Raw genomic sequence first — 17,067 nt, forward strand, 5'->3', positions numbered from 1 at the left:
GAGTGAGGACTGATCAACTCATCCAAAGTCCTCCTCCTTGCTTAGCTTCCTTACGGTGTACAGATTTTAGTATGTTTATCCTGTTTTATGTCTAATATCCACTTAGAGGTGAGTATATACCCTGTGTGTCTTTCTGCTTCTGGGATACCTCACTCAGGATGATCTTTTCTAGTTCCTACCATTTGCCTGCAAATTTCATGATTTCCTTGTTTTTAATTGCTGAGTAGTGTTCCATTGTGTAAGTGTACCACGATTTCTGTATCCATTACTCCGTTAAGGGACATCTGGGTTGTTTCCAGATTCTGGCTATTACAGATAAAGCTGCTACAAACATGGTTGAGCAAATGTCCTTGTATACTTGAGCATCTTTTGGATATATGCCTAGGAGTGGTATAGCTGGATCTTGAGGTAGCACTATTCTTAATTGTGTGAGAAAGCTTCAGCTTGATTTCCAAAGTGGTTGTGCAAGTTTACATTCCCACCAGCAATGGAGGAGGGTTTCCCTTTTTCCACATACTCTCTAGCATGTATTGTCGCTTAAATATTTGATTTGCAGATGACATGACCTTATATTTAAAAGCTCCTAAAGAACCCACCTGAAGATTCATAGATCTGATGAAAGAATCAGTAAAGATTTAGGTTGCAAAATTAATATCAGAAACATTAATGTACACTAATAAAAAATGCTGAATAAGATATCAGAAAAACAATATCATTCAAACTTGTTTAATATTTAAGCATACACATCACTGAAGATATACAAGATATTTGAAATACTTTTAAAAAAAATAAATAGAACACAACCCAATTAAAAACAGGTAAATGTTATAAAGAGACCTCATCAAGTATATAAAAAACAAAAAAGCTGGTCATGGTGGCACACGCCTATAATCTCAGCACTCAGGGGGGCAGAGGCAGATGGATCTCTCTGAGTTCAAGGGCAGCCTGGTCTACAAAGTGAGTCTATGGCTACACAGAGAAACCCTGTCTCAATCAATCAATCAATAAAATATGGTCAACATAACTGCCCGTTACAAAAATGAAAATTAAAACCATGACAATTTACTTGTACACATCTATTACATGGCTAAATAGAAGATGACAATACCAGGTCGTGAGAATAATCTAGACAGCTGAAACTCATTTACATGACTAGAGTGAAAAATGATAGTCACTCTTCAAAGCAGTTTGACAGTTCCTTATAAAAAATATTCACACAGTTAAAATCTGACTCAGCAATCTCACAGATATTTACTCTAAAAAAGACATTTTGTTTATAACAAAACCTATACACAAAGCTGTTACAAGCAGCTTTTTTTAATAACCAAAAACTAGAACCATTCAAGTATTTTTTAACATGTGAACAAATAAACTTGGTCTACTCATACAAAGACTACATTAGACAATATGCCTTAGTTTCAAAGACATTGCACTGAAAAAAAATTCTCAAAGTTATACATTATCTATTGTTTTGGCCTTCTTCAATAGAAAAAAATATAGTTTTTAAAAAAACAATGTTTTACTCCTACACACATGTCAAACCAGGGCCCATGGGCCACATGCCAAGAATATCTATGAATTGGCCCAATACAAAATAACAGACTTAAATCATTATGAGATTCTGCGTTGTTATTGACTAGACTGATGACAATGAAAAAAGGCTGAACACATTTCCACCACAGAAGGTACTTGGCAACAATAATAAAGCACACATAAATGTGGGGTTAAAAAATGCTCTTTCTCAGGAGCCTCCCACAGAGGGCCTCTGAAAGACTCTACCTTGCAGGGTATCAAAGCAGATGCTGAGACTATGGCCAGCCTTTGGGCAGAGTACAGGGAATCTTATGAAAGAAGTGGGAAATAGTAAGACCTGGAGGAGACAGGTGCTCCACAAAGAGAGCAACAGAACAAAAAAAAAAAAAAAAAAAAAAAAAATCTGGGCACAGGGATCTTTTGTGAGACTGATACTCCAACCAAGGACCATGCATGGAGATAACCTAGAACCCCTGCACAGATGTAGCCCATGTCAGTTCAGTGTCCAAGTGGGCTCCACAGTAATAGAAACAGGGCTCTGACATGAACTGATTGGCCTGCTCTTTGATCACCTCCCCATGAGGGGAGAGCAGCCTTACCAGGCCACAGAGGAAGACAATGCAGCCACCCCTGATGAGACCTAACAGACTAGAATCAGAAAGAAGGAAAGAAGACCTCCCCTATCAATGGGCTTGGGGAGGGGCATACATGGAGAAGGGGAAGGGAGGGAGAAATTGGGAGGGGAGGAGGATGGGAGCTACAGGAGGATACAAAGTGAATAAAGTGTAATTAGTAAAAAAAAAAAAAATTAAAAACTGCTCTTTCTTAACAGCAGCAGCAGTTACTTCACTATTGAGGGATAATTGGATAACTGAGGAAATCAAGACAGAAATTAAAAAAAAATCCTAGTTCTGAATGAAAATGAAAACATAACATACCAAACTGGAAAGAACGAAAGAATTTCTAAGGATAAAGTCTACAACAGTTTATCAGTGTGTAAAAATATAAGATCTCCAATAATTTTTTGATGTACTTGAGGCCTTGAAATATTAAGAGCAAATGAAAAAGGAGGCATTACATACAACCGATACAAATGGAATTCAGAAAGCCCTAAGAACATCCTTTTAAAACCTCTATGCCAAGAAATTAGAAAATCTAAAACGTAGATTTTCTCCTGTGTTTTCTGCTTAAAGTCTTAAAACTTCAGTTCTTAACTATGTACTTTCTGCATAGTACGAGGAAATTAATCAGTTTATCCTCCATATATGGATGCTTATTGTTCCAGTAGTCCATTTACTCCAGTAACTGCCTTGTCAAGAGTCAACTGGCCATACATGGACGGATCTACTAACTTCTATAGCACTGTTTCTCAACCTGTGGGTCACAACCCCCACAGTGGTCACATAATCAGGTATCCTGCATATCAGGTGTTTACAATATGATTCGTAACAGTAGCAAAATTAGAGTTATAAAGTAGAAATAAAACAATGTTATGACTGGGGGGTCACTACAACAGAAGGAACTGTATTAAAGGGCTGCAGCATTAAGAAGGTTGAGAAGCTCCGCTCTGCACCATTCCAGTCATCTGGAGATCTAGCTTCACACCAATATCAGCCTGGTTTTATAAGCTATGACTTTACTGTTTTGAAATCAGATCCCATAGGGCTATCAATTTCATTCTTTCACAAAGTCCCCTTGGTTACTACTAATTCTACACATTTTATGTGAACTAGAACATTTATTTTAGTATTTAAATTATTGATTCCACATACAAAACAACTACCAGCATTTCTGTTCAAAGTGCTTTGAATTTGTAGGCCAATCTTGAGTAGGGCTTTCATAAAACATCAGGTTTTCCAGTCCATAAATAAAGTGTATTTCTCTATCTGTAGCTTTAATTTTTCTTAGCAATGCTTTGTATTTTCAATGTACATGTCTCAAAATATTTTTGGTTAAGCTTGTCCAAAGTACCATACTTTGATATCATCATGATTTTCTATGAGTGTGTGAGGGAGTGCACAAACACAAGACCATGTACATCAGATGTCTTCCTCTTTTCCTTGCTTACTTATTCCCTGAACTAGAAATCCCTGCTTCAGGTGGAAGAACAAGTAATACTGGGATTATAGGAACAGCATGACGCTATCCTTGGCCTTTTCATGCTTCTGGGGCTTCAAATCCAGGTCCTCCTTTGTACACAGTAAGCCCTCTTGCCCAGTGAGCATCTCCTAAGCTATTTTCATGAGTTTAAAAATTATTGTACATGTTTTTTATTCATGTATGTATTGTAAAATATGTGCCTGGGACTTCCAAAGTCAAAAGAGAGCATCAGACCCTCTGGAACATGAATTATTCATGGTTTATGAGCATCTTACGGTTTCTGGGAACCAAACCTGGGTTCTCTGCAAGAACAAGTGTCCTTAAATACTGAGCCATTTCTCTGAGCCATATTTTCATAATTTTAAATTTCCTATTTTTATTAGTACATAAGCAATTTAATTACATTAAAATTAAAACTTTTATCTTAATAAATATATGTTAGTTCTAGCAGATTTTATGTACACTCCTAAAAATAATACACTATTAATCATGTTTACAGCTTCATTTTTCTTTGCTTTCAAATTTAATGATTTTTCCTTTTGTCCATCTTTCCTGCCTGGGACAGGGATTAACAGAATATGACCTCTACGCCAAATCAATGCTATTTTTGTACAAAATGTAAGCCAAAAATTGTTCTCATGTTTTTAAATATTTAAAAGAAAATAAAAAATTCTAATTAAGATATGAAAGTTGCATATTCAAATTTCAAAATCTATTAATAAACTTTTACTGGAAGAAGTCATATTAACTTGTTTGTGCTTTGGTGCTACAGCAACTGAACTCAATACTGACAAAATATTTTTAGACAATAGAGCCTAAAAATATAATCAGCTGGTCCTTATAGAAAACATTTGCTCATCCCTCGGCAAGTATAATGTTCACTAGAAGAACAGATATTCTTTCCTTTTAATATCTAACCAGTCAAATTCTTAAGCACTAAGCCATCTGTCCAGTCCCCAATCACTCCAATTCTTAAGCAATGGGTAACTTTTGGAATACACTAAAAGCAAAAACATATGTAGTGTTCACTTAGCATTATCTCCCACACATACATGAATTTGTTCCATATTCCTATAGAATAAAATCATCTTCAGTCAATACTGAGTACAACAAAAGTAAAAACAATGTAATGCCTATTGTATATGTCAATCTAAACTATAAAAGTGCATAGTAATAGGAAAGATATCAACAGTTGATAATTTTAAGAAAACTTTAAAAATTCTGAGCATGGGAATGGAGCAGAGTTGGTGAACTGCTTGCCACCCAAGCATGAATACCAGAGTTTGACACCAGAACCCATGGAATAAAAAGGAAAAAAAGAATCTGGGCCTGGTTGCACGTGCCTATCATCCCAGTGGAGGAAAAGCAGACAGGCAGATCTCTGTAGCTCAATAGCCAGCCAGCCTTGCCTACTTGGCAAGCTCTAGGACAATGACAGACCCTGTCTTAACAATCCAAGTAGATGACTCCTAAATAACTCATCCAAAGTTGATCTGTGGCCTCTACATGCGCACATACACACACACAAACACAGAAGTATGTGCACTCCAACACACACACACACACACACACAAATTCTACTTTAAAAAAGTGTACCATTATTCTTCTTCCAGAAAAAAAAAGTGGCTGAAAGTCACTACAATCATACAATTCTGAAACATCTGTAAATTATTGATTTTTTTAAAGCAACATACCCATAATAAGAGGCATCCATATGCATACAAATCTGAACTTGCAGAAGGAGGTTTTCCAGTTTTCAATTCAGGTGATAGCAAACTCAATCCACCAACCATCATATTCACTGAGGCTCGCTGACTCTACAAAAACAGTATTTTATATAGTTGAGAGTTTTGTGTGAAAGCTTTCATTCTCGATTTAAAAATTCTCTTGAAATATTTCATTGTCTACTTCTCAAATATCTAACTTTCTATCCTTACAAGTTTTACTTTTATTATACTCAGATTCACATGTGGACTGAAATGAATGACTCTGGACTCTTTGATCACAGACATTGTTTTGTGTGTATGTGTGTGTGTGTGTGTGTGTGTGTGTGTGTGTTTTATTATATTTTATTTACTTTGTATCCCAGCTGTAGCCCCCTTGTCCCCTCCCAATCCCACTTGCCCTCCCTCTTCTCCTCCCATGCCCCTCTCTCTATCCACTGATAGGGGAGGTCCTCCTCCCCTTCCCTCTGACTCTAGCCTATCAGGTCTCATCAGGACTAGCTGCATTGTCTTCCTCTGCCCAGCGGTTAGCTGGATCTTGAGGAAGCGCTATTCCTGATTTTCGAGACAGTGCCAGATTGATTTCCAAAGTGCTTGTATAAGTTTACATTCTCACCAACAATGGAGGGTCCCACTTTTTCCACATCCTCTCCAGCATGTGTTGTCAGTTGAGTTTTTGATCTTGGCCATTCTGATGGGTGTAGGTGAAATCTCAGGGTCATTTTGATTTGCATTTCCCTGATAGCTAAGGATGTTGAGCATCTCTTTAAGTGTTTCTCTGCCATTCGATATTCCTCTATTGAGAATTCTCTGTTTAGCTCTGTATACCACTTTTAATTGGATTACTTGATTCAATGCTTTTTAACTTAAGGTTTTTATATATATACTGGATATTAGCCCTCTGTCAGATATAGGCTTGGTGAAGATCCTTTTCCAGCCTGTAGGCTGTCCTTTTGGTCTGATGAGAGTGTCCTTTGCTTTACAGAAGCTTCTCAGTTTGTTTTAAATTTCATCCATTATGTTTACACACATATGTGCACGTTTGTGTGCATGTACTTGTGGATGGATGGATAAGCATGTGTGCCACTGAGTGCATGTGGAGGTCAGAGAACTTTCTGGAGAAGCCTTTGCCTTCTGCCTTACTGAAACCAGGTTTTTCTTGCTCTTTCTGCCACTACACTACCTGCTTCAGGCAAGCTGGCCAGCAAGCTTTGAGTTCTCCTGTTTCTACCTCCCATCTCACTGAAGAAGTGTTGGGACTGCAGGTATAAGCTACTACATGGGGTTTTCTTGACTTTTCACATGGGCTCCAGGGTTCAAACTCTGGTCATTAGGCTTCCACGGACAGCACTTTACATATGATGCCACTTCCCCTACACGTGTTTGTATATTTTAATAAATTCATAAGGCAGTACTATTTTCTAATTCTCAACATTCTAAATTTTTAAATGAAACTATACAAATTAGTTTCTTTTCTTTGTGACCATCTTCTAAATATAGCATTTTCTAAGAAATCAAAGGATAACTAATGACAAATTGTGATACCTAAATTAAGTCTTCCCTTAGGTTACACTTCTTACTCTCAAATTTATTTGCTGTGTGATTTAGATTTTAATTTCTTCAATTAATTTCTCTGCATGTGCTCAGCAGCACACATGCTTATCCATCCATCCACAAGTACATGCATACAAACATGTGCATGTGTGTACACACATAATTAATGAAATTTTAATTTCTTCAAGTCTAAATTAAGTCTACATTTTTAAATAGAAATGCTATCTAAATTATAGAGTTGTCATAAAGAAAATGTTAGTTAGCACAGTGCCTACCGCATACCGCAAGTATGGATTGTATATCTTCTCTACTTACTATCTCCATCCCAATTTCTCTAAGTGTAGTCTAAAATCTAATAGCTAAGACATCAACTGGAAATCATATGACATATGAATATAAACAAATAGGAGTGATTGCTGGAACAGTCACATCTACAATTGTACCAATGATATGCTCAAAAATAAACTGATAAGAATTCTTAGAAATGAATTTAAAACTCCGTATTCTCTTATGTTATCTTAATTCTCCGATAAATTAATATGGGACAACAAAATGTTTCATAAAATTAGTCTACATAAGTCCTATACTGCAACTTTTAATTAGTTGTACATTCACTTTTTCATCCTTTTGAGCTATCATATGAAAAACACTAAGACTATACATCAAACATTTATTCTAAGACTTGTAAACAACCAAATGACCAAAGTACATAACAACAATGGTTAACAAAGATATATGTGAAGAAACTGGATCATTAATGTTTCTGAGGATGGAAAGTGAGAGGAACTTTGGAAAAGCTTCTCAACTTTTCCAACTGTTTTTAGAAATAAAAAAATCCAGAAGTAGTAATGCTTAGGAATTTAGATTCTCTGTATCCATTCCTCAACTGAGGGACATCTGGGTTGTTTCCAGATTCTGGCTATTACAAATAAAGCTGCTACGAACATGGCTGAGCAAACATCCTTGTTGTATACGTGAGCATCTTTTCCAGGAGTGGTATAGCTGGATCTTGAGGAAGCGCTATTCCTAATTGCCTGAAAAAGGTGCCAGATTGATTTCCAGAGTGGTTGTACAAGTTTACATTCCCACCAGCAATGGAGGAGGGGTCCCCCTTTCTCCACATCCTCTCCAGCATGTGCTGTCACTTGAGTTTTTGATCTTAGCCATTCTCATGGGTGTAAGGTGAAATCTCAGGGTCAATTTGATTTGCATTTCCCTGATAGCTAAGGATGTTAAGCATTTCTTTAAGTGTTTCTCTGCCATTCGATATTCCTCTGTTGAGAATTCTCCGTTTAGCTCTGTACACTATTTTTTAACTGGATTACTTGATTTGTTGCTGTTTAAGTTCTTTAGTTCTTTATATATTCTGGATATTAGCCCTCTGTCAGATATAGGGGTGGTGAAGATTATTTCCCAATGTGTAGGCTGTAGTTTAGATGTTAAGACTCATAGCCAAACTTTGGGCAGAGTGCAGGGAATCTTATGAAAGAAGGGGGAGATACAAAGACCTGGAGAGGACAGGTGCCCCACAAGGAGAGCAACAGAACCAAAAAAAGTCTGGACACAGGGGTCTTTTGTGAGACTGATACTCCAATCAAGGACCATGCATGGAGATAACCTAGAACCCTTGCACAGATGTAATCCATGGCAGCCCAGTGTCCAAGTGTGTACCCTAGTAATAGGAACAGAGACTATCTCTGACAAAAATTCAGTGGCTGGCTTTTTGATCACCTCCCCCTGAGCGGGGAACAGCCTTACCAGGCCACAGAGGAAGACAATGCAGCCAGTCCTGATGAGATCTGATAGGCTAGGGTTAGAGGGAAGGGGAGGAGGACCACCCCATCAGTGGACTGGGGGAGGGGCATGGGAAGAAAAGAGGGAGGATAGGTGAGAGTGGGAGGGGGCTACAGCTGGGATACAAAGTGAATTGGATTTTTTTCCTCTTTTGGGGGGGTAGTTTAGGTTTTGTTTTGTTTGTTTTTGAGACAGGGTTTCTCTGTGTAGTGGAAGCTGTCCTGGACTTGCTTTGTAGACCAGGCTGGCCTTGAACTCACAGAGATCCACCTGCCTCTGCCTCCCCGAGCATTGGGATTACAGGTATGCACCACCTCACCTGGCTAGAAAACTGTATTTTTAAAAGACTTATTTATTCACTATTTATACAGCATCCTTCCTGCATATGTGCCTGTGCACCAGATCTTATTATAGATGGCTATGAGCTACCATGTGGTTGCTGGGAATTGAACTCAGGACGTTTGAAAGAACAGCCAGTGTTCTTAAGCTCTGAGCCATCTCTCCAGCCCTAAAATTTTTAGTGTTGAAATTACTAATGCCTGTTTTTTGTTGGTTTTCAGGGATATTCTGTGGATGTTGACACAGAAGGCATGTTTGTCAACTAAAATAGAGAAAATTTCTCCTTTGTGATCATGTATATTCTTAGACTACCTACTCCACACACGTATAAAAATATCATATTCTCTTAACTGTCTGGACTGATTATCTCTACAAACTGCCTATTGGGAATTAATGTGGCACCAAATAAAAGCCTAGACTTAAACTAAATAAAAGCAGCCATGGTTCTCAGGCTTCCAAAAGTGTATTATATTGATAATAGCAAAGCATGTGTATTTAAATTTAATCTGTGAAAGAGAGGAGCACAGGCTGGGGGTGCGGGTAGTTCTTACATGTTTCTAGTAACTGTTTCCTGATGAGAAAAGTATCAGTGTTGTCAAGTGATAACACATCCGATTGTTACTGTACTTTCAGCAAAATCACACACTGCTCACCACCACCTAGAAGACCATTAAAGATACCATTTGTACTACATGGCACAACTCAAAGAGCATATCTCACGATAAATCACATTGTGTGCGTGATGAACCACCTTCTTACTTGTTTTCTATCCTATTAAGCTATGATATTTTACCTCAGACTTGGTGAAGTCAAAATCTCCAACAATCCCTTTTTCGCGATTTAAGGCAAACACATTGTTCTGATGAAGTGATCCATGAATTATGTTAGCACTGTGCAATGTATGTAGACCTTGGGCAACACCTTTCATGACTTTTAAAGCTTCCTACAAATATATGTACAGGAAAAAGGTGGCATTTAGAAAGCTGACAACTCATTTTAATGTATAAATTTTGTCTTTATTAAAAGACTATCCCAGAACTAAAGTGAAGCTGCTGCTGCTGCTTCTCCTTTTTTAATTATTCATTTATTGGTCTTTAGTTTTTCCAAGAGAGGGTTTCTCTCAAACTCACAGAGATCTGCTGGGATTGCAGGTATGCACTGCCACTGCTCCCGGTGATTAAAGTAAAGCTTCTTCAAGTTAGAGATATAATATAAACAAAAAACTAAAGGTTAGTTAAAGCTTAACTATGTGTGTTTGTTTAAATAGGAACAGCCTCCACAGGCTGATGTTTGAGTACTCAGTCCCTAATTGACAGACCTATTTGGAAGGATTTAGGGGAATGACCTTGTTGGAGGCTGTTGGGTGTTAGAGGTTGGTCTGATGCATGTTACTGGCTCTTAATATCTGGTTACACTTATCTTTGTAAACCCGTCTACGACATATCTGACTGGTTGATTAAACAGCCTATACTTGGGCAGGGCAGAATGGTGTAGGTGCAGCTAAGGTTCCCAGGCTTTGGAGGACAAAGGGCATCACAGGGAGATCGAAAGAAAGAGAGGAGGAAGGAGGATGCCAGAATGGGTTAGTATGGGGGAAAAATCATGTGGGTTGGGAGAAAGGACTCAATAATGGTGTGAAAAGGCCCAAATGAAGAATAACAAGCAAGTACCTTAGGATTAGAGATGAAAGGTGGACCAGATGAGGATTATTAAGACAGATGGCATTGGATGGGGGCTGGGAGATGGAGATGGATGATACTGAGACAGCATAAGTGAAATATCTGCTTGGCTCAATGTAAGCAAGGCAATTATAAAATCTAACAGGTGTGTGTGTCTTATTATTTATGATAGTGGATTAACTAATAACACCATGATAAATAAAGGGCAAATAATAATAACCATTATATAGCCCAACACTCATTTTTTTTAAAGATTTATTTATTTTATTTATATGAGTGTTCTATCTGCATTTACACCTGCCAGAAGAGGGAATCAGTTCACATTATAGATGGTTGTGAGCCACCATGTGGTTGCTGGGAATTGAACTCATGACCTTTGGAAGAGCAGACAGTGCTCTTAACCACTGAGCCATCTCACCAGCCCATATTTATTACAACACTTAGGGGCAGGCTTTAAGGTTTCATAAGACTTGAGACATTTCCAGTGTGCTCTCTGTCAGGAAATGATCTAATGTCTCTTCAAGACAGGAGCTCTCAACTGTTCCCACCACTGTGATTTGTTCTGCCATCTTGGACTCTCTGTAATTTAAGTCCAATTAAATGCTTTCTTTTATTAGTTGCCTTAGTTATGGCATTCTATCACAGCAATAGAAAAGTTAATTAATACTCTATGTAACTGGTAACATCGTGTTCTTTGCATACATGCACGCACATGCGCACGCACACGCACACACCTCTCTAAGGTAATGTACATTATAAATAAACATAAAGCAGCTAGAAATAATGTTACTAAATAGGAAGAATCAGAACTTCCTTTAGTATTAGAAATTACTATTTTTAATTTACTATTTCAGCCTTGTTTTCTTATGCATAATAGGATAGAGCACAGAGCTGATGAAAAAATGAAATAGAGTAATGCAGGCAAAATATTTGTGCAGGACAACACGCGGTACTGGGTGTTACATATTAGATGTTAGTTTCTCATTTCATGTATCTCTGAAAATGCTTTTCTACTTACTTCTGAAGTTAAAGGCACACTGGCTTGAACTGTGCTCAGGTTAGCCTTAGGATAATATGGCACCATCAGATAAGCAACAGGATCAGACTAAAAAACAAAATTGAAAATGTTACTCAAGTGAACAATTCATTAATATATTTGTATTGTACACTGATTCTATAAGGTAACTATTGTTTTATATTAAGAATAAATTACTACCTTAAAACTTATTTTAAAAAGAATCATTTGTACAATAGATTAGCTTAAGAACTTTACCTTACATAGAAACAGGAATATTAATGGCAGTAACCCAGAGCCTTCTTTAGCTTCTCCACAAGCTCTATGATAAGAGGCTGCTCTCTGAATCACCCTGCCTTCTGTATCAACATCCACAGAATAGCCCTGAACAACAAAAAGACAGGCATTAGAAACTGCAACATTAAAAATATGATTCTAATGTATTATTTCAACTTAAATAGGTAAGTTTAGATATTAAGTTAAACTACACCTATTTTTTCTATTTTAACTTTTAAGTACCTTCTATATCTGCATTGAATATGCATTCTATAATATGGAAAAAAGATTAATTCTTTGCCTACTCTATATTCCCAAATATGTAGCAATAGGACAATTTAAAACCCTGATGTTCATTCACAGTCTCAGCTCACAAGAAGAAATTAAAGGGCTGGAAAGATGGTTAGTGGTTAGGAGCACTTGTTGCTCTTGTAAAATATGGGAATTTGTTTCCCAACACCCACATAGTGGTCTACAACTGTCTGAACTCCAATTCCAACGGAATCCAATGCCCTTTCAGGCCTACACATGTACCAGGCATGTATGTGGAACAAAGATATACTGTGTTGATATAGCTGTGTTGGCAACACAGATAAACTTTTGAGAAATATCTAAGGAAAACAAGAATTTTAAAGGCTATTGGACAAAATCTAAGTTTAACTTAAAAAGAAAATCAAGTAACCCCAAGTAAAGACAGTACTCATTAAGGAAAGGAGAGAAACTTTAAAGTCAAAATTAGCTTTAGCGCCAAAGAAACTGGGCCCTGGGGACCCTGCAGAGACTGATACCAAGGACCATGCATGGAGAGGACCTAAAACCTTGGCTCAGTCGTAGCCCATAAACTCAGTCTGCAAGTGGGTTCCCTAGTAAGGGAACAGGGGCTGTCTCTGGCATGAACTCAGTTGGCCAGCTCTTTGATCACCTCCCCCTGAGGGAGTAACCTTGCCAGGCCACAAAGGAAGACAATGCAACCAGTCCTGATGAGACCTGATAGGCTAGGGTCAGATGGAAGGGGAGGAGGACCTCCCTATCAGTGGACTAGGGGAGGGGCATGGGGGAGAAAAGGGAAGAAGAATGGGATTGGGAGGAGACGAGGGAGGGTGCCACAGCCGGGATACAAATGAATAAATTGTAATAAATGATAATAATTTAATAATAATAATAATAATAAAATTAGTTCTAGCATAATCATCATGACACTCAACTTACATACTTGTGAAGTAGTAGGGTTTTTTTGTTTTGTTTTGTTTTTTATTCCTGAAAAGTAACATCACCACTTCCTTCTGAAACTGCCACAAGTTAGAAATTAAACTTACCTTTAAGAGAACTGGTTGCCCATTAACCTCAGAGCACAGCAGGGGACGCTTGCTACTAAGTTCCTTCATGGGTTCAGTGTCAAGAAGGTCTCGCTCTAAGCTCATAGTAAGAAGACCACCAGAATTCTAGGCAAAAATTTTTATTGCATTTAGACAATCAAAAAATGTCTTAGTGCTTTCAAAACACAGTTACGGCATACTATTGAATGCAATGAAGATAATCAACCTAACTGATGAAAAACAAAATAAAAATGTCTAAAAGTTTGGATTCTTTTTAATTCCTGGCTCTTGAACTTCTCTTATCTAGTGTGTAGTTGCCAGACATTTAGTCACTGCTGTAAATTTAGAACAAATTGTAGAAATTAATGAGTTTAATAAAACATGCAAGGAACTCTGATATTTACTTGAAAACCCTCATATAAGTCCTAAGAAGCTAAGCAAGGAGGAGGACCCTGGGTAAGATATCAATTCTCATGCAGAAAGGTAAAAGGAGATGGACACTGGAAGAGGGAGAAAACAGACAACAGGACAGGAGCCCACCACAGAGGGCCATTGAAAGACTTTACCCAACAAGGTATCAAAGGAGATGCTGAGACTCATAGCCAAACTTTGGGCAGAGTGCAGAGAATCTTATGAAAGAAGAGGAGATAGAAAGACCTGGAGGGAACAGGAGCTCCACAAGGAGAGGAACAGATCAAAAATTCTGGGCCCAGAGGTCTTTTGTGAGACTGATACTCCAATCAAGGACCATGCATGGAGATAACCTAGAACCCCTGCACAGATGTAGCCCATGGCAGCTCAGTCTTCAACTGGGTTCCCTAGGAATGGGAACAGGGACTGTCTCTGACATGAACTCAGAGGGGCGCAGCCTTACCAGGCCACAGAGGAAAACAATGCAGCCAGTCCTGATGAGACCTGATAGGCTAGGGTCAGAGGGAAGAGGAGGAGGATCTCCCTATCAGTGGACTTGGGAAGGGGCATGGGAGATGAAGGAGAGAGGGTGGGATTGGGAGGGCATGAGGGAGCGGGCTACAGCGGGGATACAAAGTGAATAAACTATAATTTATAAAAATATAAATAAAAATTTTAAAGTGAAAAAAATAAGTCCTAAAAATTAAAAACAAGTAAAAGTAGCTATAGAGTAGTAATGAGAAATTTAAGAATTATTATTGTTACAAAGTAATAAAGACACTTCTATCATGATTAACAATCTTAAATGTGAAAATTATTTTCAAAAATTTTAATCCTATCATTTTTTATATTTTAACATCAAAACTAAGGATTAATGGACTTTTATATTTTAACCTATTTTTTAAATTTCATCTATGTACTGTGTTTATATCATGTTCCCTCCCTTCAAAATGAGTCCAATTTAGTGTTGCTCACATGTATATATATTTTAGGACTAATCACTTGATACTGAATAACAAATTAGGGAACTTATTCCTGGAGAAGACAGATTTTCCCTCTCATCAGTCACTAATTGCCTGTAGCTTTTTATCTAGGGTAGGGTCTTGTGAAATTTCCTCTATCCACACTGGGATAAAATTACTACCGCCACTTTTCCAAACCATCATAATTTCTAACTGTATTCTTTTTTATGGTTATTTACTGAGGGGTTTTTTGGCTTCCTTTTTAATTTTTTCTAACTGTATTCTTAACATTTACCCTTATACCCACCAATAAGTATAGCTCTCACCCTCATTCTTTTTGTAGCAGATAAAGCCCATTAGAGAAACCACAACTGAGCCACTTACTATGGCTGAGGTGCCAGCTCTAGTGGATCCATCAACATAATTCATATACCTAAGGCTCCAGGAACATCACAGGAAGGGGGCAGAAATTTCATAAGACCCAGAGGATCAGGAAGTCTGCTGTAATGTTGCTTAGTCTATATATGACAGGGAAGCTGTACCCATGAACTCTCAACAATATGGAGGCCTAAACAAGACCCAAACGTTGACAAAGTTTTGTTGCAGTATAGTTTTTGGTTTTTTGTTTGTTTGTTTTGTTGTTTGGTTTGGAGTTTTTTGTTTGGTTTGGTTCTGTTTTTCAAGACAGGGTTCCTCTGTGTAGCCTTGGTTGTGTGGGACTCACTTTGTAGACTAGGCTGGCCTTGAACTCACAAAGATCTCCTACCCCAGCCTCCCTGAGTGCTGGAATCACAAGAGTGCAGCACTGCGCCCAGCTACTGCAGTGTAGTTTTAATAGGCAAGATTATAGGATTGCTTTCTAGTTCTTTTTTGCATTGTCACTACTTTCAAAAATACATAGTTTACAGGCATAAACCATGATTTGAACCTTTTATAATCTTCTACAATAAATATCATAAATTAATTTTCAACTTCCATATAGCTATACATACACGGAATCAGTCATCAGACACAGGACAGTCTCTAAACCTAGAGTTACGAGCTTCAAGGAGAAATGCACTTTCTTTTATGTTTTTGTTTTGTCTTGTTTGTTTTGTTGTTTGGGTTTTAAAGACAGGCTCTCACTTAGTATCCCAGGCTATCCTGGAACTCAGGTCACACAGGCCAGGATGGCCTCAAACTAAAGGCAATCCTACTACCTCAGTTTCCCAAATTCTCAAATTATAAGAATAATTTATGATACCTAGTTCACCATCATTCTTAAATATAGTATGGGAAGACTTTATAATAACTGTATAAAAACTGTTTTTATTTTTATAACACTGGGAATGGAAGCCATGAAGCTACATAGCCAAATGCAATTCAAAGACTTTAATTTTACACATTTGTGAAAATAACATAGAGAGAAGAATCTTCAAGATCAAATGTGAGTTAAAAGTGAAACTTAAAAGAAATGTCAACCATTCTGCAGGAAGAAGGAAACTATCCTACATATAAAGCCATAAATTGAGAAATGAAACACCATCAGATAAGGTACACAGTTTTATAACAATGTCTCTTTTCCTCTGACTCAAACATTTTGTTTTATAAAACATGTAAAACAAAATTATTATTTTTCTCAGAGGTAGCATGATTTACTATTAATCAATCCATAAGCTTTATCAAAATGTGACAATATGTAAAAATTTTAGCTAGAATGGTAAGAGTATTGTGTTATTTTCACCTGACAGTGTAACCACAAAAATAAAGCAATAATGTTTTAATGTAATTTTCACTGAAATAAAAATTTGTTAGCTATTTAAAAAAAATTATACGTATACAAACATCTCATTATAGATTATGTTCTAGCTATTATCATAACTTATTAACACCTTTTTTGTGACAGAGCTCATGTAGCCCTGGCTGGCCTTGAATTCTGATCCTCCTGCTCCCACCTCCAAAATACTGAGATTGCACGTGTGCTACTACATGTATTTTGTGCACTGGAAAACTGAACGAAAGGTCTCATGCATGCCAAGCAAGCACTCTGCCGACTGACTTATATCCCTGGTCTTGCACTAATGACAATCTTAACAAATAAACAAAACTGGCTTCTATATCTGTGGATTCTGCTTCCTCGTATTCAATCAATTTAAAGTGGAATTATTCAAAATAAAATTATAACTGTGCCAAAAATGCAGATTTTGTCATGCATTCCCTAAAAAGTGTATGCTGATTACTTAGTATAAAACTTATATTTTACTACATATTATAAGTATTCTAGATATGACTTAAAAGTATACTGGGAAAACAGGGTATGCCACTCAAGCCTGTTAACCTAGAACTCACAGCAGAGTCAAAGGAGGGCAACAAGTTCAAGGTTAA

At 37.4% G+C, this 17,067-nt stretch overlaps 1 protein-coding gene across 2 annotated transcripts in view; it reads right to left on the reverse strand.

Annotated features, from left to right (window-relative positions):
* Window positions 1-17,067, reverse strand: part of Stk31 (serine/threonine kinase 31) — a 73,901-nt gene that overhangs the window by 10,166 nt on the left and 46,668 nt on the right. For both annotated transcript variants that reach the window (XM_060378683.1, XM_060378682.1), the window contains exons 18-22: window positions 13,331-13,456; window positions 11,997-12,122; window positions 11,742-11,828; window positions 9,838-9,987; window positions 5,328-5,450 (exon numbers count right to left, since the gene is read on the reverse strand). In XM_060378683.1, coding sequence (XP_060234666.1) covers window positions 5,328-5,450; window positions 9,838-9,987; window positions 11,742-11,828; window positions 11,997-12,122; window positions 13,331-13,456 — 612 coding nt within the window. The remainder of the gene's footprint in view (window positions 1-5,327; window positions 5,451-9,837; window positions 9,988-11,741; window positions 11,829-11,996; window positions 12,123-13,330; window positions 13,457-17,067) is intronic.

This window comes from Meriones unguiculatus, chromosome 3 (assembly GCF_030254825.1).
Source record: "Meriones unguiculatus strain TT.TT164.6M chromosome 3, Bangor_MerUng_6.1, whole genome shotgun sequence".
Lineage (NCBI taxonomy): Eukaryota > Metazoa > Chordata > Mammalia > Rodentia > Muridae > Meriones > Meriones unguiculatus.